The sequence below is a fragment of the Leucoraja erinacea genome, chromosome 35 (genome assembly GCF_028641065.1).
Source record: "Leucoraja erinacea ecotype New England chromosome 35, Leri_hhj_1, whole genome shotgun sequence".
Taxonomy (NCBI): Eukaryota; Metazoa; Chordata; class Chondrichthyes; order Rajiformes; family Rajidae; genus Leucoraja; species Leucoraja erinaceus.
The window spans coordinates 6,930,372-6,952,568 of NC_073411.1; the positions used below are offsets into that span (position 1 = coordinate 6,930,372).

At 46.4% G+C, this 22,197-nt stretch overlaps 2 protein-coding genes across 3 annotated transcripts; both read right to left on the reverse strand.

The window, feature by feature from the left end:
* Window positions 1-2,431: 2,431 nt before the first annotated feature.
* Window positions 2,432-9,824, reverse strand: snrpg (small nuclear ribonucleoprotein polypeptide G). Of its 2 annotated transcripts, none has more exons than XM_055662186.1 (4): window positions 9,658-9,824; window positions 8,751-8,773; window positions 7,256-7,380; window positions 2,432-4,236 (listed from the first exon to the last, which is right to left on the reverse strand). In XM_055662186.1, exons 1-4 carry the CDS (start codon window positions 9,687-9,689, stop codon window positions 2,623-2,625), a joined length of 1,794 nt encoding a protein of 597 aa, XP_055518161.1. In that variant the 5' UTR covers window positions 9,690-9,824; the 3' UTR covers window positions 2,432-2,622. The 2 variants fall into 2 exon arrangements, with proteins under 2 accessions (XP_055518161.1, XP_055518162.1); XM_055662187.1 differs by lacking the exon at window positions 2,432-4,236 and adding an exon at window positions 5,331-5,592 and having other exon boundaries at window positions 9,658-9,805.
* Window positions 9,825-11,874: 2,050 nt separating this feature from the next.
* LOC129713250 (prenylcysteine oxidase-like) lies at window positions 11,875-21,800 on the reverse strand. The gene is made up of 6 exons (XM_055662188.1): window positions 21,655-21,800; window positions 18,433-18,639; window positions 17,341-17,515; window positions 16,434-16,645; window positions 15,652-15,804; window positions 11,875-14,401 (listed from the first exon to the last, which is right to left on the reverse strand). Exons 1-6 carry the CDS (start codon window positions 21,755-21,757, stop codon window positions 13,764-13,766), a joined length of 1,488 nt encoding a protein of 495 aa, XP_055518163.1. The 5' UTR covers window positions 21,758-21,800; the 3' UTR covers window positions 11,875-13,763.
* Between the last annotated feature and the right edge of the window lie 397 nt (window positions 21,801-22,197).

Below are 22,197 nucleotides of genomic sequence, written 5' to 3' on the forward strand. Positions count from 1 at the left end.
ATGGCTCATTTTTTTCTGTAAAATGGAAGCCTACAGTGAAGATTTAGCAGCAGCTCAATTCATAATTTTGCGCTGAAGAGAAATTAAGCAAATTACTGGTTGGGACAGCGGTAGAGTTGCTGCCTTGCAGCGCCAGAGACCCAGGTTTGGTCCAGACTACTGGTGTTCTCTGTATGGAGTTTGTACGTTCTCCCCATGATCTGCGTGGGCTTTCTCTGGTATCCTCCCACACTCCAAAGACGTACAGGTAAATAGATTAACTGTAAATTGTCCCTAGTGTGTTGGATATTATTACTGTGTAGGGATTGCTGCTCGGCTCGGACTCGGTAGGTCAAAGGGCCCATTTCCACACTGTATCTCTAAACTAAATGGTTGACATTCTCCTTAGCTTAGAAGAACAAGGGGTTGTTTAAAGTACAAAATTAAAAACAAAACCCAAGATGGTATATCCAGTATCAGGGACTATGTTCTCAAGGTCAGCAATTGACCATTTAGGACTGAGATGGGAAATCTCTGTGCCCAGAGTAGTGAATCTTTCGAATTCTCTACTAAGAGCACTCTCTACCTGTGCAGGCTCATCTCCAAGAGTATTTCAGACCGGGATGGATAGGTCTATCAGCAGTGGCCATAGTAGGAAAGGATAGGAAAGGTTTAGAGTGATATGGGCCAATGAGGCCAAGTGGGATCGGTGTACATTGGTGGGCATGGGCAAGTTGGGCCGAAGGGCCTGTGTCCATAAGGTATGACTTTATGACTCGATGAGTAGAATTCAAGAAATTGTATTGATTTTTGTTGACTGAGAAAGGTCTGAATAATGTGGACAATTCACTGGAGATACACGCCAATGACGCACAAATCTCCTTCAGTGTTGTGGGAATAACTTGGTCCTGTTTGTAAGGATTGCTGATTTCAGTTCATGACGCGGATAGAGCTACATCTCCGAATACAGATTTGAAAAATTCTCTTTTAAGGGGCCTTCTCTTCTATTTCTACTTTCCTCTTTCTCTCTTCCTTTTTTTATTTTTTATATACACACTTCACGTTTTTCTACTCTCTACCATCTATTTTTCCACTTTTTCCCCTTTCTATTGCTTTCTTTTTCTTGTTCTGCTTACTTCTTTCTTATAACATAAAACTAGAGGTTGTACATAGAATGGATTACGGTATTACATAGTTGGCACCTAAAATTAGGTGCCACTGTACTGTTTTGTGATGTATTAACTTCTAATAAAATAAAAAAAAAAAAAAAAAAAAAAACAAAAAAAAAAAAACAAAAAAAAAAAAAACTTGGTCCTGTTTCTCGGTATGTTTTTATGTGGGTAGTTGTGGGATAGAATAGAGGGAAACCGTTTCGTCACTTACCTTGACGGAGATGCGACTTTTCTCCTAGTTTTCACCTCTCTCGCAGCCGAACAACTTGGATTAGTGCAGCTTTTCCTGGAGACGGCCCAGAGCTTCAGCAGTGGGCACGGCGCGAACTTCCGTCGGGGAGCCAGAAGAAAGGCTCCGGCCTGCTGACCGTGGGCGTGGCGTGGACTTACCATCTCGGAGCCAGGGATCGCTGGAGAAGAGCTCCAACAGCGGCCTATAACATCTAGAAGCCGCTGTCTCCTGTAAGAAAGTTGCCGATTTCGGCACTTCCAAGCGTTACATCCATCCTGACGTCAGAGCTTCGATCATCCCGAAGAGAGCGCATGTACATCGGCAATCCGTAGCGGCGACTACGGAGGGATAAGGCCCCAAACACAGGTGAACAAAAGAAGGAAGACTGACTGAACTTTATTGCCTTCCATCACAGTGATCACTGTGGTGGATGTTTATGTTAAGTTCTATTATATACTATGTTCGTTTATTTGCATGGCTGCATGGTAACTCAAACACTGTACCTTAATTGGTGCATGTGACAATAAGTGTGAACTTGTACTTGAAATTAAACAATCATGCATGCATTGTTGCAAAGGTTGATTATTGCAGCTTTAAGATTAAAAGCTTGCTGCAGCCTTGGGAGTCTAGGACCAGGGAAAATAGATTTTAATTAGTGTTGCAAGTCTTGCCAGAGTGAAACCAGCTAACATCTTGATATTCTCTCCAAATATAGATGATGTTGGATCAATTGACGATTTTAAATCTTCAGATGAATAAAATTATCATAACAAATATAGCAAGAAGTATGTGTGAAAAGTCAGGTGTATGGCATTAGTTCACTGATTTGGAAATCTCAATAAAAAGTCTTGAAAGCTTAGAGTCCCTTCTACAGCTGTTCCTCAACTTACGATGAGGTTATGTCCCGATAAACCCATTGTAAATCGAAAACATCGTAAGTCGAAAATGCATTTAACATGTGCAGTTTCTTAAAATACCAATTACACTTCTTTAAAGCATATTGGGATGCTCTGAACGGGACATTAAAGTCTGTTTATAGACTTGCCAGTCATGCCAGGAAATGCTTTATTATTTATCAGGTGAGTTTTAAGGGCAAAAATGATACAGTACAGTATTTAACAAGATGAAAAAAAGATAGAAACAGGTTTAATACACCTAACCTACCGAACATTCTCTCCCTTCTGATGAGGCTCGAGAATAGTGGGAGAAGGCACCGGGGCATTGACACGTGTTGAGTGTTTAGCAGGCAGTGTTCTTCAGGAAGATACCAAGTTTTGACTGTCTCTTCTTTTCATTATATATTTCCCTATAGCAGGCAAGAGCATCCTGTAGCTGCCTGTTAGTTTTTGTGAATCTCTCGTAATTGACGTCCATTTCTTCCAACATGCGTACGCCACTGCTGATAGTGGCAAACGCCTCCGCCAGTTTCTTTGTAGTGAACGTTTTCGGTGCCACGGGTATAACTTCTTCCTCTGCCTCTGCTTCTTTACTTCTTTCTTCCTCCAGTTCGATCGGCTCCTCATTGGAATGGTCTTCAGTCTCAGTGCCAACAAGCTCATGAATATCTTCATCATCAATGTCCAATTCTAGCTGTTTCCCAAGCACTAATATCTTGTTATTTACTATGTTACCAACAGCAGAGTCTTTGTTAAAGCCTTTGAATGTGTTCACGTATGTCTTCATAACTTTTTTCCAAACGCCGTTCATGCATTGCTGTGTGACTTCGTCCCATGCTGCAGCAATGTTCTGGATAGCATTGAGAATGTTAAAACCTTTCCAAAACTCTTGGAGTGTCCGGCCAGATTCAGTCGCTTCAACAGCCTGCGCAAACGTTTGGCGTAAATAGTAGGCTTTGAACGCAGCTATTGCACCCTGGTCCATTGGTTGAATGAGTGCGGCTGTGTTTGGCGGCAAACACACAACCTTTACATTGGGATGCACGTTTCTGATATGCTGCGGATTGCCTGGAGCAATATCGAAGATCAGAAGAATTTTGAATGGGATGTTGTTTTGCCTACAATATTCTCTTGCCTGCGGAATAAAACAGCTTAGAAACCAGTCTTCAAACAATGCTAATGTCATCCCGGCTTTCTTGTTATGGCGATAATAAACGGGAAGTTTATGCTTGCTCACATTCTTCAATGCTCTAGGGTTCTCCGAGTGGTGGATTAGTAAAGGCTTTAATTTGAACCCTGCAACATTTCCACCCAAAAGCAGCGTTACACGCTCTTTGCATGCCTTGAATCCTGGCATTGTCTTGGACTCTTGATCAATGTATGTACGCTCCAGCATACGCTTCCAGAACAAGCCCGGATCATCGACATTGAATATTTGTCCTGGCAAATATTCCTCATCCACAATTATCCGATGCAGCTCTTCCTTAAAAGCTTCGGCACCTTCAGTATCGGCACTTGCCGCCTCACCCCTGACCTTCACGTTATGAAAATTATGACGCCTTTTGAAGCGTTGGAACCATCCTGGACTTGCTGTAAACACTTGTGTATACGAAGGATCAGCGCGCTCTTTTAGCCTTTCCAAAAGACTTCTTGCCTTAGCCTGGATCGTCAATAGGCTAAGTGGCATGTGCTTCTGTACCTGATCTTCCATCCACGTGGCAAGCAATCGCTCCATATCTTCAATCAGCCCAGCTCTTTTCTTTGTGATGATCGTGGATTTAACCGATGCTGACGATTTTGCTGCATCAATGATTCGCTTCTTATCCTTTAAGATGGTCGAGATGGTCGATTGCGAAAGTCCTAACTCACGTGCGATGGCCATTATTGGCTTGCCGCCTTCACGCTGGCCAATTATCTGGAGTTTCATCTCAAGAGTAATTGCCTTCCTCTTCTTCTTCTTCTCACAAGGAGCAGAAGACACAGATGGGCGTTTTATAGACATGATGGGATGCAAAAAACAATACAGTACTGTACATTGTATCCACAAAACGCTGGCAACACAGTACACAGTTTACACGTATGGCTGACTGGGAGCTGTGGCACACTGGCGTTACACAGCATCACGAGAGTATCGTACCGCATATCGCTAGCCCGGGAAAAGATCAAAATTCAAAGTACGATCTGCACTGAATGTATATCGCTTTTGCACAATCAAAGTTCAAAAAATCGCAAGGGAGCACATGTACTTTGTATGCCCCCAAGACTGGATTGATCAGTATTCATTATAGCAGGACCCTTCTTCAGGCTGAAAGTAGGGGGGAATTGAAGAGCTGGACTGACTTTTCTTACTTCCAGCTCTTCAGTCTGAAGCGGGATCAACACCTTTGCTTAGTCCGCCTGGACCTACCTGATATCCTGGTTGCTAAACACTTTAATTCTCCTTCCCATTCCCACAATGACCCTTTCTGTCCCTCCATTGTCAGAGGTAAAACACAAATTGGAGGAACGGCATCTCATATTTCACTTGTGCAGCTTACAGCCCAGTGGTATGAATATCGATTTCTTTGGAGTAACTGCGACATTCCCTCTCTGCATCCAACCCCCACCCAAGTCGTACCACTTCTCGTTTTCACCCAGCAAACAGCTAATAATGGCCTGTTTCCTTTATCATAGTTACTTTTTTGCATATCTTTAATTCATTGTTCCTTATCTCTCCACATCACCATCTATATCTCTCGTTTCCCTTTCCCCAAACTAGTCTGAAGAAAGGTCTCGACCAGTAACATCACCCATACCTTCTCTCCAGAGGCGCCTGTACCACTGAGTTACTCCAGCTTTGTGTGTCGATCTGAGGCAGACATACTTTAACTTGGCATAATGTTTGGCACAGACATTGTGAGCTGAAGTGCCTGGTCCTACGCTGCACTGCTCTGTCACACTAGGATTAGTCGTTGGAGGACAATTGAACTGTATCACTGATAATTGGCAGCTCATTCAGATTTATCTACAACATACACAAAAGCAATGAAAATAAGAGCAATTTATCCAATCCTTTGTTCATACAAAAAAATCTTATTTAATGGTCTTGTAAGATTCACTGGTACAAAGTGTAAATTATTCACAAAATTCCAAACACGAGCCTCCTTTATAAAGTAAACAGCCAACGGCTTCTTTCATCATGACAGACAAAAAAATATAAATGCTTCAAATGCAGGTTCCGCCACTTTACCACGTTTCCAAGGCTTCACGAGTGAGGTCTTCACTATACTCTTTCTAAAGCTTCGAGCATGATAATGCTGTTCCCTCTAATTACCTGGTGAAGAGAATGCAAAGTTAAAAACCTCACTGAAAGGATAGCTAAATAGTAGTTAAAAAGGAACCGCAGATGCTGGTTTATATCAGATAGGCACAAAGTGCTGCCTTAACTCAACAGGGCCAGGCAGCATTGCTGGAGAACATGGATAAGCTACATTTTTTGGTTGGACACTTCTCCAGACTGATTGAAGTGGAGAGTGGGGGCAAAAACATGGAGACGAAAAATAAAACAGGACAAATCAGGGCTGGCATCAGATGACAGATCTGTCTTTTCCTCTCAAGAGTTGGCTTCTACCCAATAACCCCCAACACCTTTACTAATCAAGAATATGTCATTCTCTGCCATTGAAATATCAATTGACGGCTTCCACAGCCATCTGTGGTAATGAATTCCAGATTCACGACCCCCTGCCTAAAGAAATTCCACCTCATCTCCTTTTTAAAGGTACGTCCTTTTATTCTGAGGCTACGGCCTTGGGTTCTATAATATTCATATCACTGGGTTGTAAGCTGTGCAAGCGAAATATGAGATGCCGTTCCTCCAATTTGCATTTAGCCTCACTGACAATAGAGGAGACCTAGGACAGAAAGGTCATTGTGGGAATGGGAAAGAGAATTAAAGTGTTTAGCAACTGGGAGATCAGGTAGGTCCAAGCAAAGGTGTTGATCCCTCTTCAGACTGAAAGTCAGGGTGGAGGTAAAGAGCTGGAAGTGAGAAAAGTCAGTCTCCACTTTATCCAGGCCTATCACGACTCGGTAAGTTTCAATGAGGTCCACCCTACAAAGTTTTTTTGTTACATACTATCCAGTCAGAGGAAAGGCTGTACATGATTACAATCAAGCCATTCACAGTGTACTGACACAGGATAAATGGAACAACGTTTGGTGCAAGATACATTTCTGTAAAGCCCAATCAAAGTCTGAGTCTCCAATGAGGTAGATGGTAGGTCAGGACTGACCTTTAGATAACTACAGGCACAAGAAACTGCAGATGCTAGAATCTTTGAGTAAAACACAAAGTGCTGGTGGAGGGAATGGGCAGACGATAATTCCGGTCGGGAATCTTCTTAAGACTGACCAGAAGGGCACCAACCTGGAACGTTGTCCGTCCACTTCCTCCACAGGAGCTGCCTGACCCACTGAACTCCTCCAGTACTTAGTGTGTTCACGAATTAGGTTGTGACGCATTTTGATAAGAGTCAAACTAATAAGCGAGTTTGGTATTTCGATATACGCAAGGAATCATGGAATTTGTCAAAGATCATTCAAAATAAAAAATTCTGTCAACTCAATAGCTTCCTTTCTTGTTCTGCTGTTCACACACTACTTACCCAGTCCCAGTTCTAGTTCAGTTCATTAATCTGCAATTATGAGATATTCAAAAAGTTAAAGAATTTATTATTTTCAAGGCTGGTGCTGTATTGAGTCAATAATTTAAATAGATACAATTGTGGATTTGTTCAACCTGTGCTGTGGCCTACTGCTGACATATTCGACGGATACATTTATTTTAAAATCTCATTGAAATGAATACTCTGGTCCACACACACACATAGTAGCTCCACTGGCGAGAATGTTTATCCCGAATGACCTATGACCTGGGCATGCGCAGTTGAAATATCAAACTCGCTTATTCACTGTAATAAACGTAAGTAACTTACCACCATGCCAATGGTATTCTGTTGGCCACCCTGTGCCATTTCCAAGGATTCATCCACGACAAGATTCATGAAGGGATCAAACCCACGTAGAATTCCTTGCACATGTCTTCCACCGTTTAGTTTTACTGAATAAAACAAAGCATGAGAAACCTTTGCAGTCTCCTTGATCTCTGAACAGAACAGGGTGGTGCAGTGGCACAGCTTGTAGTGCCCATGCCTCACAGCGCCATAGACCCAATTTCGATCTTGACCTTGGGTGCTGTCCATATGGAGTTTCCTGTTCTCCCTGTGACTGTGTGAGTTCCTTCCGGGTGCCCCAGTTTCCTCCCACACCCCAAAGATGTGCAGGCTTATAGGTTAATTGGCCTCTGTAAACTGCATGCAGGAAGTGTATGAGAAAGTGGGATAACATAGAACTAGTGTGAAGGGGTGATCAATTGGTGGACTGGACATGGTGGGCAGAAGGGCAGGATTCCATGTGGTATCTCTAAAAATAACTGAAATGGGATGATTTAATAATAGGAAACGGTCAAGTGTTTACTGCAGCACCCCAGTGCAAAAACAATAAATTGACAACATATTCACCATCCTGAAATCAGGATCACTTCCTCCATCTTAATTTATCAAGGTTGTGGCAAAACATTATTGAAACAAATATTTTGCAGCTTTTCCCAAAGAGACCACTAATACCTTTAATCTATTTGCAGTTGCACAAATGCAGCTTCACAATCTTGCCTACTTCACAGGAGTGCAAACATTCAGCAAAAGCAATCAGAAATTTGACTTTCAGAACAAGAATTGGAACCAGCATAATTAAAGCTACTGTTCTGCAGCACACCACACCACACAATCAAGCAATTTAAATTTAAACTTAATTAAATTAGAGTTCTGGTCTAATGCACAAGAGGATGATGCAAACTATGTATGGAAATTCACACTGGTATATTCTTATAGATTTACACAATTTTTAATTGAAAAGAATTGGTGAATTACCACTTACACAAGGTCAGAAATTTAACTGATGGCAGCGGTAGAGTTGCTGCCTTACACTGCCAGAGACATAGATTCAATCCTGACTATGGGTACTGTCTGTGTGGAGTTTGCATGTTCTCTCTGTGACTGCGTGGGTTTTGTCCGGGTGCTCAGGTTTCCTCCCACACTCCAAAGACGTAAGGGTTCGTAGGTTAACTGGCAACTGTAACATTGTAAATTGTTCCTAGTGTGTAGGGTAGTATTAGTGTACGGGGTGATTATCGGTCGATGTGGCCTCAGTGGGATGAAGGCCTGTTTCCACACTGTAGCTTTAAAGTCTAATGTTGGTAGGACTTAGTCAAATCACCATTTTTTGCTTCGTGACTTCCCAGTTTTGGCAGTTTTCAAGATTTTGTGAAAGACTTTTAAAAATAATTATTCCAGAGTTTCCAAATTGTACAATACAACCCTCCTTACAAAACAGTCCCCAACTCTTTTAAGACAATTTTAATTCAAAACTTACGTGACAATTTCTTGTCCATGAATCTAAAATTAAAAAAAATCTGGTCAATGACTTGTCCAGGCTAGGTTAAGCAATAACTGATGGGTGCTCAAATCATTTAAAACCCAAGAACCTTGTTATCAATACTTATTGGAACTAAATACTGCAAAATTAATGCATAATATTTAAACAAGAGTATCACTGACATCCTGCTGTTCACTTTTACTCCAGCATTTTGTGTCTACCTTCAATTTAAACCAGCATCTGCAGTTCTTTCCTACAAATTCTAGCATTAGCTGATCTGATTGAACTGGTGCGCTACAAAGCCGACAACTATATTCTGCACTCTGTATCTTCCCCTCTACCTATTGTACTTGAGTTATACCTGATCCATGTAAGAAGAAACTGCAGATGCCGAATATATACACAGAAAGCTGGAGTAACTCAGCGGGTCAAGCAGCATCTCTGGAGAAAAGGAATGGGTGATATTTTGGATCATAGAAACGTAGAAAATAGGTGCAGGAGTAGGCCATTCGGCCCTTCGAGCCTGCACCGCCATTCAATTTGATCATCCAACTCAGTATCCTGTACCGGCCTTCTCGAGACAAAGCTTTAACCGTGCCTTAGGTACCTGCAAATAATAATAAACCCGAGTCTAAACCCGCCATCGCTTCTCCTCCTTCCCCCCGTGGAGCGGCCGGGCTGTAACTGCCTCCCCGGCCCGGCGCTCAGGCCCGGCGGCTGCACATGGGCGCGGCCTACGCCAGCCGGAGCCCGCCCGCCCTCACCCGGCGGCCCGGGAGGGTGATGGACGCCGCCGGTCGCCTGCACGCGAGGCCCGGGCCCAGGCACGGTCCGGTCGGGTGGGGTGGGGTCGGATCCGCCGCTACTACTACTACCACCACCACTACTACCGCCCACCACTCACTTCTTCAGCTCGGGCGGGTGCGCTTTGCTCATCTTGTCCTCGCCGCCGCTTCTCTCAGTCCCGCTCTCCCGTCGCGCTCACACACACGTCAGAGCGTCCGCGCTCGGTTACTGCGTCTGCGATGTGCGTGCGCAACACGATTCAAACGCTATAAGATCTTTGATTCAAACAGCGGCCCCTCGTCCAATCAGATCCCAGCATCTCCCTCCCTTCAACCAATCAGATCTACCCTTGATTCAACCAATCAGATCTACCCTCAATTCAACCAATCAGCTACATTACTCTCAATCAACCAATCAGATCCCAGCATCTCCCTCCCTTCAACCAATCAGATCTACCCTAGATTCAACCAATCAGATTTAGACTCCATTTGACCAATCAGCTACATTACTCTCCATCAACCAATCAGATCCCAGTATGACCCTCCCTTCAGCCAATCATCTCCCAGCTTTCTCTCCATTACAACCAAAGATCTGCTGTAAGATCTTTGATTACAACAATCAGTCTTGACCAAAGATACTAGCAAAGATCTTAGAGCAAAGAGAGCTCTGCTCTAAGATCTTTGGATATTAGAGGCCTGAAGAAGGGTTTAAGAAGGAACTGCAGATGCTGGAAAATCGAAGGTACACAAAAAAGCTGGAAAAACTCAGCGGGTGCAGCAGCATCTATGGAGCGAAGGAAATGGGCAACGTTTCGGGCCGCAACACTTCTTCACTCTGAAGAAGGGTTTCGGCCCAAAACGTCACCTATTTCCTTCGCTCCATAGATGCTGCTGCACCCGCTGAGTTTCTCCAGCATTTTTGTGTACCTTCCACTAGATGATAATAATGGATGACAATGAGGTTCTCACCAGGGTCTCTTCTATAGCCCCTAACTCTGCTCTCACTCCCCCCCCCCCCCCCCCCCCACTCGTAACAAGGGCAGAGTCCCCCTTGTCTTCATCTTCCACCCTACCAGCCGTCACATGCAACAAATAATCCTCCGACATTTTCGCCACCTCCAACAGGATCCCACCACTGGCCACATCTTCCCATCTCCTGTTTTCCGCAGAGACCGCTCCCTCCGTAACTCCCTGGTCAATTCGTCCCTTCCCACCCAAACCACCCCTTCTCCTGGCACTTTCCCTTGCAACCGCTTTACTTGTCGCTTTACCTCCCCCCTTGACTCCATTCAAGAACCCAAGCAGTCTTTACAGGTGCGGCAGAGGTTCACCTGCATCTCCTCCAACCTCATCTATTGCATCCGCTGCTCTAGGTGTCAGCTGCTCCACATCGGTGAGACCAAGTGTAGGCTTGCCGATCGCTTCGCCCAACACCTCCGCTCTGTTCGCAATAACCAACCTGATCTTTGACCGCCGGCCTGCGGCCTACACCATCCTAAAGCCGCGGTCTCCAGTGGGGAAGAGCCGATCCTGGACTGACTCTGGTCCAGACCACGGGGGGAAATGGAGGAGGACTGGCCAAATTTTGTGCCTTCCACCACAGTGATGAATGCTGTGCTGGATGTATGTGTTACGTTTTTATTGTGTATTGTGTGTTCTTTATCATTGTACCGCTGCTGACAAATTCATTACACTTGCACTTTATGTGCAATGTGACGAATAAAACTGATTGATTGATTGATTGATTGATCTCCCAGTGGCTCAGCACTTCAACTTCCCCTCCCATTCTGAATCCGACCTTTCTGTCCTGGGCCTCCTCCATGGCCAGAGTGAGGCCCACCGTAAATTGGAGGAGCAGCACCTCAAATTTTGCTTGGGCAGTTTACGCCCCAACGGTATGATCATTGATTTCTCTAATTTCAGGTAGTCCCTGCTTTCTCCTCCCCTTCTCAGCTCTCCCTCAGCCCACTGTCTCCGCCTCTTCCTTTCTTCTTCCCGCCCCCCTACCCCACCCTCACATCAGTCTGAAGAAGGGTCTAAACCCGAAATATTGCCTATTTCCTTCACTCCATAGATGCTGCCTCACCCGCTGAGTTTCTCCAGCACTTTTGTCTACCTTCGCCTTTCCAGCATCTGCAGTTCTTTCTTAAACAGAGGATAATAAGGATACCAGAGCTCCTCTAGTATCTTTGGTCTTGAATGACAGGAAACATTTCAGCTGGAAGGCTGCCTCAATTTGAAATAAATGCTACAACGACCATGTGATCTGTTTTCCAGGGGAACAATTTCAGGCAGCTCTGCTGCTGATAGCTCTCCAAGAGAAATTTAGGGCATCCATTGAAAAATAATTACAACCAGAACACTTGTACAATGGAACTGACACTGGAAGTGTTTACTGGAAGATGGAGGCGACGGCTGCAACAGGCCTTTATGGCCAGCTGCAGTTGTGACTGCGAAATGGTGCCAAAAACTGATGACTACTGCATATAGACTCAGTGGGCTGTCTTTATGCATTATGTGATTAACCAGGTATTGTACTTATGTATGGCAATAATCTTACAGATTTATATGCAACAACAAAAAATCTCAATGTACCTTCTCAGTACATGTGATAATAAACAAAACTAGACTGAACCATTGAACCAAAGATTTTCGCAATCTGGACTACAGGACATGGAACAAGCGATGTAAAGGGCAGGTTTGATACTGCTCTGGTACAAATTTAACTGACTCATAAACTCAAGCATTGTGTAAGTTGCAAACCCCTCGCATCACTCATGCCAATTTAAAGGAGTTAAAACTATTACGTTTTCCAGTGGAATATTTCATCCAGAAGTCAGGATGAGTGGACCTGCCATTTTCCCAGAGTTTGACACACCGTTTGGTTCTTGCTTTCAGATCTGTTTTAATAAAGAATTAAGAATTACAAATAATGCTCCCGCTTTAACCAGGGATACACCAGGGACCAGGGACACACTTTTCTCCATTGCCCAGTACCTCCAATTAGAGATTGCAGAGAGTTGTGGATGTAGCCCGGACCGTCATACAAACCAGTCTCTGTTCCATTGGCTCTACACTCCATGCTGCCTCGGCAAGGACACCGGCATGATCAAGGACCAGTCTCACACCGGTCACCCCCTCTTCTCCCATCCGGCAAGAGGTACAGAGGAAAGCATGCCTCCAGATTTGGGAACAGTTTCTTTCCAGCCGTAATCAGGCAACTGAACCGTCCTCTTATCAACTCTAGTGTGGTCTTTAAGGGTCTGTCCCACTTGTCGATTTTGCCGGAGTCATATCAGTGTCGCCAGAAGATGTTGAACATTTCAAAATCCGGCGGCAACAAAAAAGTGGTTGCGAAACTTGAAAAAAAAACGTGCGTCATATGTCGTCACGCCCCTTCGCGTCATACGTCGTCACGCAAAACGTCATGTATCCATGTTCCCCAGAGATGCTGCCTGGCCCACTGAGTTACTCCAGCACTTTGCATCCTTTTGTGTAAACCAGGATATGCAGTTCCTTGTGTCTAAAAGTACAAGCCAGATAGAATGTTCCAGATCAATCTATGTGGGAATTCTAGGCAAAATTTGTTTAGATAGAAGGCTACCGAATATAGACACAAAAAGCTGCAGTAACTCAGCGGGACAGGCAGCATCTCTGGAGAGAAGTAATGGGTGCCGTTTCGGGTTGACGCCCTTCTCCAGACTGAGAGTCAGGGGAGAGGGAGACTAGAGATAGGGAATGGTAAGGTGTGAAAACGTCAGAGCAAAGCAGGCGATGATCAAGGAAATGTAGAATGTTTCATAAGTGGCTGAGGGGAAGGTGACAACGAGGCAGACAAACAGCAAAATTAATCAGCAGGAGAGTGAAACTAATCGGAGAACTGGATTGGGAGAGGGACGGAGTGAGAGGGAAAGCAAGGGTTACTGGAAGTTAGAGAATTCAATATTCATACTGCTGGGTTGTAAGCTGCCCAAGCGGGACCCCAACAGAGCATTGAGAATGCAGAATGTCCTCCTACGTGGAGTGATAGTGAGGGGAAGAGAATTGCTTGGAGTGTCAACATTAGTACAGACTGGTATGGCAGCATCGTCTTTTTCTGTGCCGTGATTCTCAATGTAACTCTCACTCTGTGCTAACATAATCCAACCCTTCAGGTGGAAGCAAACATCCAGTGTGCAGAAGGGTCTTGAAGTCAACATTTAAAGTGTTTTCTTGCCAACGTGGGTTAGAGTTCCAGCTTAAGGTTTAGTGGTGTGTCTTGGTCGACCTTGTCTAGCTGCTGGAACCAGCGGTGGTGGGCGAGCAGGGCAACGTTCTTGGCGGCGATGGCCATCATCTCCAGGGTGCTGGCCGCCCACTCGATGGCGTTGAGGTGGTACAGCTGGTGGTGGAGGACGAAGGGGGGCACCCGGTCTTCGGGGCTGTAGCGGGGGTGGGCGAGCCACTGGGCCTGGCGCACGGCCGTGTGGGACCGGAAGAGTCCCCGCAGCCCCTCCTCGCCCAGCGGCTCGGACGACAGCACCTTCCAGACCCGGGCGGGGGCTTCGGCGCTCCCCGCGGGCAGCGAGACGCTGGCGCCCAGGACGAAGCTGCCCGAGGTCACGGTGGTGCCGATGGTGGTGGGGTGGAAGGGTCCGGCCCCTTGGTAGCGAAAGAAGGAGGCGTTTAAATGACCTTCCACCAGTGTGACCACCTTCTGTTGATATCGGCCCCGAACTACGTCAATCGGCTGGGAGAAAGCATGGAAACCGATATCCGGGTTGGCGCTGTGCAAAGGGGCAGCTACAATTACGATATCATATATCCCATAGTCAGTGTCAACATCAGACAGGTAGTTCACTTCATAGACAGTAACCTCCTCACCTGTAATTTAAGGACAGAATTCAATGTTATCTGGATAGAAGACTTAGCCACCGGCACAGTGGTAGAGTTGCTGCCTTACAGTGTCAGAGACCCGGGTTCGATCCTGACTACGGGTGCTGTCTGTACGGTGTTTGTATGTTCTCCCTGTAACCACATGGGCTTACTCCGGGTGCTCTGGTTTCCTCCCAAACTCCAAAGCCGTACAGGTTTATAGGTTAAAATGGTAACCTATAAACCAGTAAAAATGGTTAAATTGTTCCTCGTGTGTGGAGAGTGCTAGTGTATGGGGTGAGTAGTAGGTCCTGTTTCCACGCTGTATCTCTGAAGTCCAAAGTCTAGATTTCCTGCGTCATCACTCTCATGAAATGTCCCAAGGCACATTAAGCTGGAGATATACAGCACGTAAACAGGCTCGGCAGCCCACTGTGTCCAAGCCGACCAGCGATCACCCCGTACACTAGCCCTATCCTCCTGCACACTGGCGACAATTTACAGAAGCCAATTAACCTACAAACCTGCACGTCTTTGGAGTGTGGGAGGAAACCAGAGCACCCGGAGAAGACCCACGTGGTCACAGGGAGAGCGGACAAACTCCGTACAGATGGCACCAGTAGTCAGGATCGAACCTGGGTCTCTGGCTCAGCGGTGAAGCAACTCTACCGCTGCACCACTGTGCCGCTACTTCCCAGGCAAAATTTCACCCCCAATAAACCAAGGTAAATTATTTTGTTACACAAGACAACTTGGAATCCACTGCCCGCACGTGTGCTGGGAACGATTCAATGAATAGAAAGTGAATTGATTGGGCATTTGATACAATCTGTGGGGCTGTGTGGAAAGAATGAACGGAATGGGAATGATGAAAGGAATTGTTCTCCTTGCAGCCTGCATCATCTCAATGGGCCAAATGACCTTCTTTATGCACTGACAGATTTCTGGATACCAACTGGAATAGTCATATCGGGATTGGAAGCTTCCAAGAACTTTCACAACATTAGGACAAAGAAATAACAATAACATTTGCTCAAAGGAGCACACACAGTGCTGGAGTGACCCAGCAGGTCAGGTCAGGCAGCATCCCTGGAGAACATGGATAGATGACGTTTTGGGTCGGGACCTTTCTTCTGTCCTTTGAACACAAAGTGCCCAGGAACATACCTTAGTTCGGCTCCTATCAGCTTCTTCAGACCGCACACGGCATTGATTAACTGTTGGGACTAAAAACTGTTGGAACAAGAAATAGGACTCACCATCGCGACGAGGCCTCTTCTTTGCATGGACCGAGGTGACCTTTCCCTTGATGAGGTTGACTCTGGTCGCATAGAGCAAGCCTGAGCAAACCTTCTCGTTCCCCTCTCCCACGTTCCACAGGTCGGTCTCTGTCTCTGAAAGCGAAGTCATCCCTGCAGGTGTGGAAAAGGCGTCCACTGTGAGTTTTGGTTCCATTTCTCACCTTACCTCGGATTCATTGAAGATAGCCACTAAAAGCTGGAGTAACCCAGCGGGTCAGAAAGCATCTCTGGAGCACAAAAGGATGTACCTTTAGAATGAAGATGAGGAGGAATTTCTTAAGGTGGTGAATCATGTGGAATTCATTGCCACAGTCCAACAAGTCTTTGGGTAGTTTTAAAGCGGAGATTGATAGGCTCCTGATTCGTAAGGGTGTTAAAGGGATGGGAGAATGGGGTTGAGAGCGGTGGCGGACTGGGTCTAAAAATATTGGTTGCCAGGAGACAAAGGGGGCCCACCCACAACTACAATGCTATCATTTAACAGGGGCCCATTTTGCCATCACTTGCTATCATTTCATCAGGGGCCCACTTGCCATCGGGCAAGCTGACACCCTGGCCAGTCCGCCACTGGTTGAGAGGGAATACTATATCAGCTATGATCGAATGCGGAGCAGACGATGGGCCGAATGGCCTAATTCTGCTCCTTTGTCCTATGATCTTATGGTGTAAATCAACAACGGCGTGCCCCCATGTTGTTATCGCTACCTGTAACGCAAGAACAAGGTGAAGTGCTTGTGTACCTACGAACGCGTTGACGTTGATGCCTTCCCCGTAGGTGAGCCTGATGATGGGACCAACCATCTCATCAATGAACCTCTGGCTGATGCCGATCTTCTGCAAGGCCTCGTCAATGGAATGCTTGGTCATCTGCACAAACGTGTCACCTCCAAGCACGTGCAGCATCTTATCCATGCTGGTGAAGGAGTAGCCCAGGCTCTGGTACTGGTAGATCCTGCAGGCAAGGAATACAGATGCTTCAAACCCCTGTCCCACGGTACGAGTTCATTCCAAGAGTTCTCCTGAGTTTGCCCTGAAATCGAAATCGGAGATTTACGGTACTCGTCGGTACTCGGGGCTCTCTTGGACATTTTTCATCATGTTGAAAAATCTTCACGAGTCTTCCCGTGCTTACCTGCCGTTAGCGAGTCTTCCCGAGTACCTGCCGTTAGTGCTAAGAGACGTCCCCGAGCTCCGACGTACCCGCTACGTTCATTCTCCGTGCTTACCACGAGTTTGATTTTTTTTTTAAACTCGGGAGAATTCTTGGAATGAACTCACACCATGGGACAGGGCTATCAGTCTCCAGCAAAGAAAAGAACAGATGGAGGAACCCGAGTGGTCCTCTCCACACCTCGTCTGTCCAAACCCTCGTCCCATTACCCAGTTTATTTACTTTTCCCCCACCCGGTTCCATCTGCCCACCACCCACACACACAGTGCGGACTCGGTTGGTTCAAGGGCAGTATCTCTAAAGTCCGAAGTCGAAAGGATCAGCAACATTCTGGCAAAGTGGAGACTAAGATCTTCTGAGTCCAATAGATTGGGACAAAGCTGGAGGAGATCTGATATTGCAACTCAGCCAAATCAGTTGGCAACGTAACAATTGTCTACGAGCGGCTCAGCTCTCTCAATAATGTTAGCCCTTACCTCATGAACTTGTGCTGATGACTTTCCAGCCACATCTTCACCCGTAGGAAGTCAAAGCCGTACCGCCAGAGCAGCTTGAAGAAGTTAACAATGTACCACTCGCTCTCCTCGAACACAAACTCCTCACCATTGTACACCGTGAGAAGGTTGCTGTGGTGATCATGCTCCGTCAGGCCTTCCGTGTCCACAAACACAGGGATAGGAGAGATGCTGGCATTAGTGTGAATTCACTGCATAGAAACGTGACCACATAGGTTTTCTCCGAGATCTTCGGTTTCCTCCCACACTCCAAAGACATACTGGTATGTAGGTGAATTGGCTTGGTGTATGTGTAAATTGTAAAGTGTGTGCAGGACAGTGTTAGTGTGCGGGGATCGCTGGTCGGTGCGGACTCGGTGGGTCAAAGGGCCTGTTTCCGCGCTGTGTCTCTAAACTAAACAAAACAGGCCATTCGGCCCAACTGCCCCATGCTAGAGTACGTGTCCAGCTTGGTTTAGTTTAGATTATTATTATCACGTACCAAGGTATGGAGAAAAGCTGTTTTGTTACGTGCTAACAGGTCAGAAAAGAGACTATACATCATTACAATCTGGCTGTTCATGTAGAGACACAATGTATAGACACAGGTAAGTTTTAATGTGGTCCCACCTCATCCTATTTTAAAATAGGATGGTTCAGTTGCTTGACAACGGCTGGGGAGAAACTGCCTGTGAATGTGGAGGTGTGCATTGTCACACTTCTGCCTGATGGGAGAAGGGAGAAGAGGGAGTGACGGGGCTGAGACTTGTCCTTGATTATGCTGGTGGCCTTGCTGAGGCCACAGCGGGCAGTGTAGACATTGTTGGGGCCTCATTTTGAGTACTGTGTAGAGTTCTGGTCACCCTGTTACAGGAAAGATGTGGTTAAGCTGGAAAGGGTGTAGAGAATATTTACGAGGATGTTTCCAGGATTTGAGGGCCTGAGCTATAATGAGAGGTTGGGCATGCCGGAACTTTATTCCTTGGAGGACAGGAGGGTGAAGGGCCTTTCTGTGCTGTACGACATTAAAGGCTGTTGAATTCGGAATTGTTTTACAGACGAGAGCAAACTCACCCAGCAGCCGAACAAACTCTTTCATGTGCAGGCTGAGAGGGTGAATGGTTGCCGCTCCAATCTCGTGGTCCTGCCCGCTGATGGTGGCCTTGGCCAATCGGCCCCCCACCGCCCCGCTCTCGTAAACATCGATCTGCACGTCCCGTCCGAAGTACTGCCGTAGGAAGTGTGCAGTCGCTGCTCCGCCGATGCCTGCCCCGATTACAGCTGACGCACGCGGGGGGGGCGGGGGGGGGGGGAGAGAAGAAGAAATACACTGTCATTCTGGTGCCACAAAACAAACCGCTGTGGAGGAACTCTGCCGGTCGAGCAGCGTCTGTGGGTGGAGGAGGAGTCGTTGAAGCTTCGATTCGATTCACTGTCATTCTGGTCACTTAAGCAGAGAAATGATCAAAGGTTAAAGACCATATTAGAACAGTCACATTCAGAGGCAGCACAGTGGTAGAGACTCGGGTTCAATCCCGACTATGGGTGCTGTCAGAGTTTGCATATTCTCCCATGTGAATTTTCTCCGGATGCTCCAGTTTCTTCCCACATTCCACTTAGGTGGGAGTACAGGAAGTTAGATTCAGCTCTTAGGACTAAGGAAATCAAGGGATATGTGCAAGTGACGAATCAAACAGATTGATTGATTGGATATGGGGAAAAAGCCGGAATGGGGTACTGATTTTGGATGATCGGCAATGATCATCTTAAATGGCGGTGCTGGCTCGATTGGCCGAATGGCCTACTCCTGCAGCTATTTTCCAAGTTTGTATGTAGGAAGGAGATTGAGAACCTTGTGTCAAGACACCAAGCTTTCCCTCAATGTCAGCAAGACAAAGGAGATAGTGGTCGACTTCCGGAAGCAAAGCCGGTACACATACCCCAGTTTCATCGACAGTGCCGAAGTAGAGATGCCTAGGAGTCAATATCACCAACAACTTCTCCTGGACCACCCATATTTAAACAACGACCATGAAAGCACACCAACGCCTCTACTTCCATAGAAGTCCCCTACAACTCTCACCAACTTCCACAGATGCACCATAGAAAGCATTTTATCAGGATACATCGCAGCTTGGTTTGGGAACAGCTCTATCCAAGACCGCGAGAAATTGCAGCGAATTGTGGACAAAGCCCAGACCGCCACACAAAGCAACCTCCCTTCCATTGACTCCATTTATACCTCACGCTGCCTCGGCAAGGCCAGCAGCATAATCAAGGACGAGTCGCACCCTGGTCACTCCTTCTCTCCCATCAGGCAAACGGTATCGAAATGTGAAAAAACACACCTCCAGCTTCTGGGACAGTTTTTTTCCAGCTGTTATCAGGCAACCGAATCATCCTACCATAACCAGAGAGCAGTCCTGAACTACTATCTACCTCTTTGGTGACCCTCGGACTATCCTTGAACGGACTTTGCTGGCTTTACATTGCACTACACGTTATTCCTTTATCATGTATCTATACATGATAAATGGCTCGATTGTAATCATGTATTGTCTTTCCGCTGACTGGATAGCACGCAACAAAAGTTTTTCACTGTACCTCGGTACACTGACAATAAATGAAACTGATAAACTTTATGCTGTGACCTCACAACCCCTCTGTAATTTAAATCCTTCCTCCTGGGACCCCTTGGGTAAAATTCCTTTGTGTCTATTCTGATATCTTCACACTCCTTTCTAATATTAACCTAACTGCAAGGGTTAAGGGTTCAACAAAACATTCTGACTTTAACTTCCAGCTGCAGACAGTGTCCTGTATGTGGTTCCAATCCCCCCTCCTTCCTCATCTCTCTGTCTCTCTCTCTCTCACCCTCCCTCATTGCTCCTTCATCTATGGCCTGTCCATCCGGACTGCCCGTCCTGCCAGAAATAATAAAATATAAAGTATTTCAATATTTGTGCAAGAAAGAACTGCAGATTCCAGTTTACACCAAAGATAAACACAAAGTTCTGGAGTAACTCTGTAGGTCAGGCAGCATCTCTGGAGAGAAGGAATAGGTAACGTTTCAGGTCGAGACTGAGCCTTCATCAGACTGAGAGTCAGAGGAGAGGGAAACTGGAGGTTATGGGAAGGTACAGAGCAAAGCAGAGCCTGCAAGATGACTCAGGAAAGGTGGAGCCCAGAATGGTCTCTGTTGGTCGGGGACGAGGTGATAACAATGAAATATAAATATTCAAATATTTTCCCATCTCCAAACACAAACTGCAACCTGCCAACAGATCAATAGACAATAGGTGCAGGAGTAGGCCATCCGGCCCTTCGAGACAGCACTGCCATTCAATATGATCATGGCTGATTATCCACAATCAATACCCCATTCCTGCCTTCTCCCCATATCATATCAATAGACAATAGACGCAGGAGTAGGACATTTGGCCCTTCGAGCCAGCACCGCCATTCAATGTGATCAGGACATCATCCCCAATATCCCAGTGACCATGGCTGATATCCCCTGACTCCGCTATTTTTAAGAGCCCTATCAAGCTCTCTCTTGAAGGTATCCAGAGAACCGGCCTTCACCACCCTCTGAGGCAGAGAATTCCACAGACTCACAACTGTGTGAAAAGTGTTTCCTCATCTCAGTTCTAAATGGCTTACCCCTTATTCTTAATCTGTGGCCCCTGCTTCTGGACTCCCCCAACATCAGGAACACGTTTCCTGCCTCTAGCGTGTCCAAACCCTTAATAATCTTATATATTTCAATAAGATCATAGTTCCATTGGAAACTAAATGGACCCAACGCTCCTTTTAGTTTCCAATGCAATTCCAATTTAAGTGGGGGTGGGGAGGAAGGAGAGCGAAGGGTTTTAAAGTCTCTGGCCTTTGCAGTGTGTGATCATAGAAACATAGATAGAACATGGAAAATAGGCGCAGGTGTAGGCCATTCGGCCCTTCGAGCCAGCACTACCTTTTTAATAAGATCATGGCTGTACATCCAAAATCAGCACCCCGTTCCTGCTTTCTCCTCATATCCCCAGATTCTGTTAGCCCTAGGAGCTCTATCTAACTCTCTGTTGAAAATATTCAGAGAATTGGCCTCCACTGCCTTCTGCGGCAGAGAATTCCACAGATTCACAACTGCAGTGTGTGTGTGTGTGTGTGTGATCAGTCCAAAGTGCAGTGTGTGTGTGATCAGTCCAAAGTGCAGTGTGTGGGAGGACATGCGCTTTACAGCCCGACCCCTGTGATAGAGCACCCGTGTTGCCCATACAATGCACCACAAGCCTTTACCTATCCTCCCTGGTGGGCTCACGTCTGCCTTGGGTGTCTCAGTCGCGGTTCTGCCCAGCCACAAGGCAAGAGAGAGCAGCTTCACAAGCTCAAACTTCACCATGTTAACTTCCTGTGTGTGTGTGTGTGCAATGTCACCAAATCCAACCCCCTCCTGGAATTCTTAAAGTGCCAGGCCACTGGGAATGTTGTCACCAGGGGTCTGAGCGCACCGGCGGCAGTTTACCGATTGCTCCGCCCGCTGTTACGAGCAGATTTCTCATTGGCGACGAACGTGCTCGAAAGGTTTGACAGACGCGAAACTGCTCAGGAGCAAAGATCTTATAGCGGAGCTCTGCCATAGGATCTTTGCTCAGGAGCAGAGCGGCGACGGGCGCCAGGACCCGGCGGCACACTCGCTGCCGCGCAGCTTCCCACTTGGCCGGTGGTAACCCCTCCCAGCCCTAACCGGGATTAGCAGCCCAACTCTCCTGTCGCCCCATCTGCAATAGGGGCAATTTAGAGCAGCCAATTACCCTGCCAACATGCCCATGGGTTGTAAGA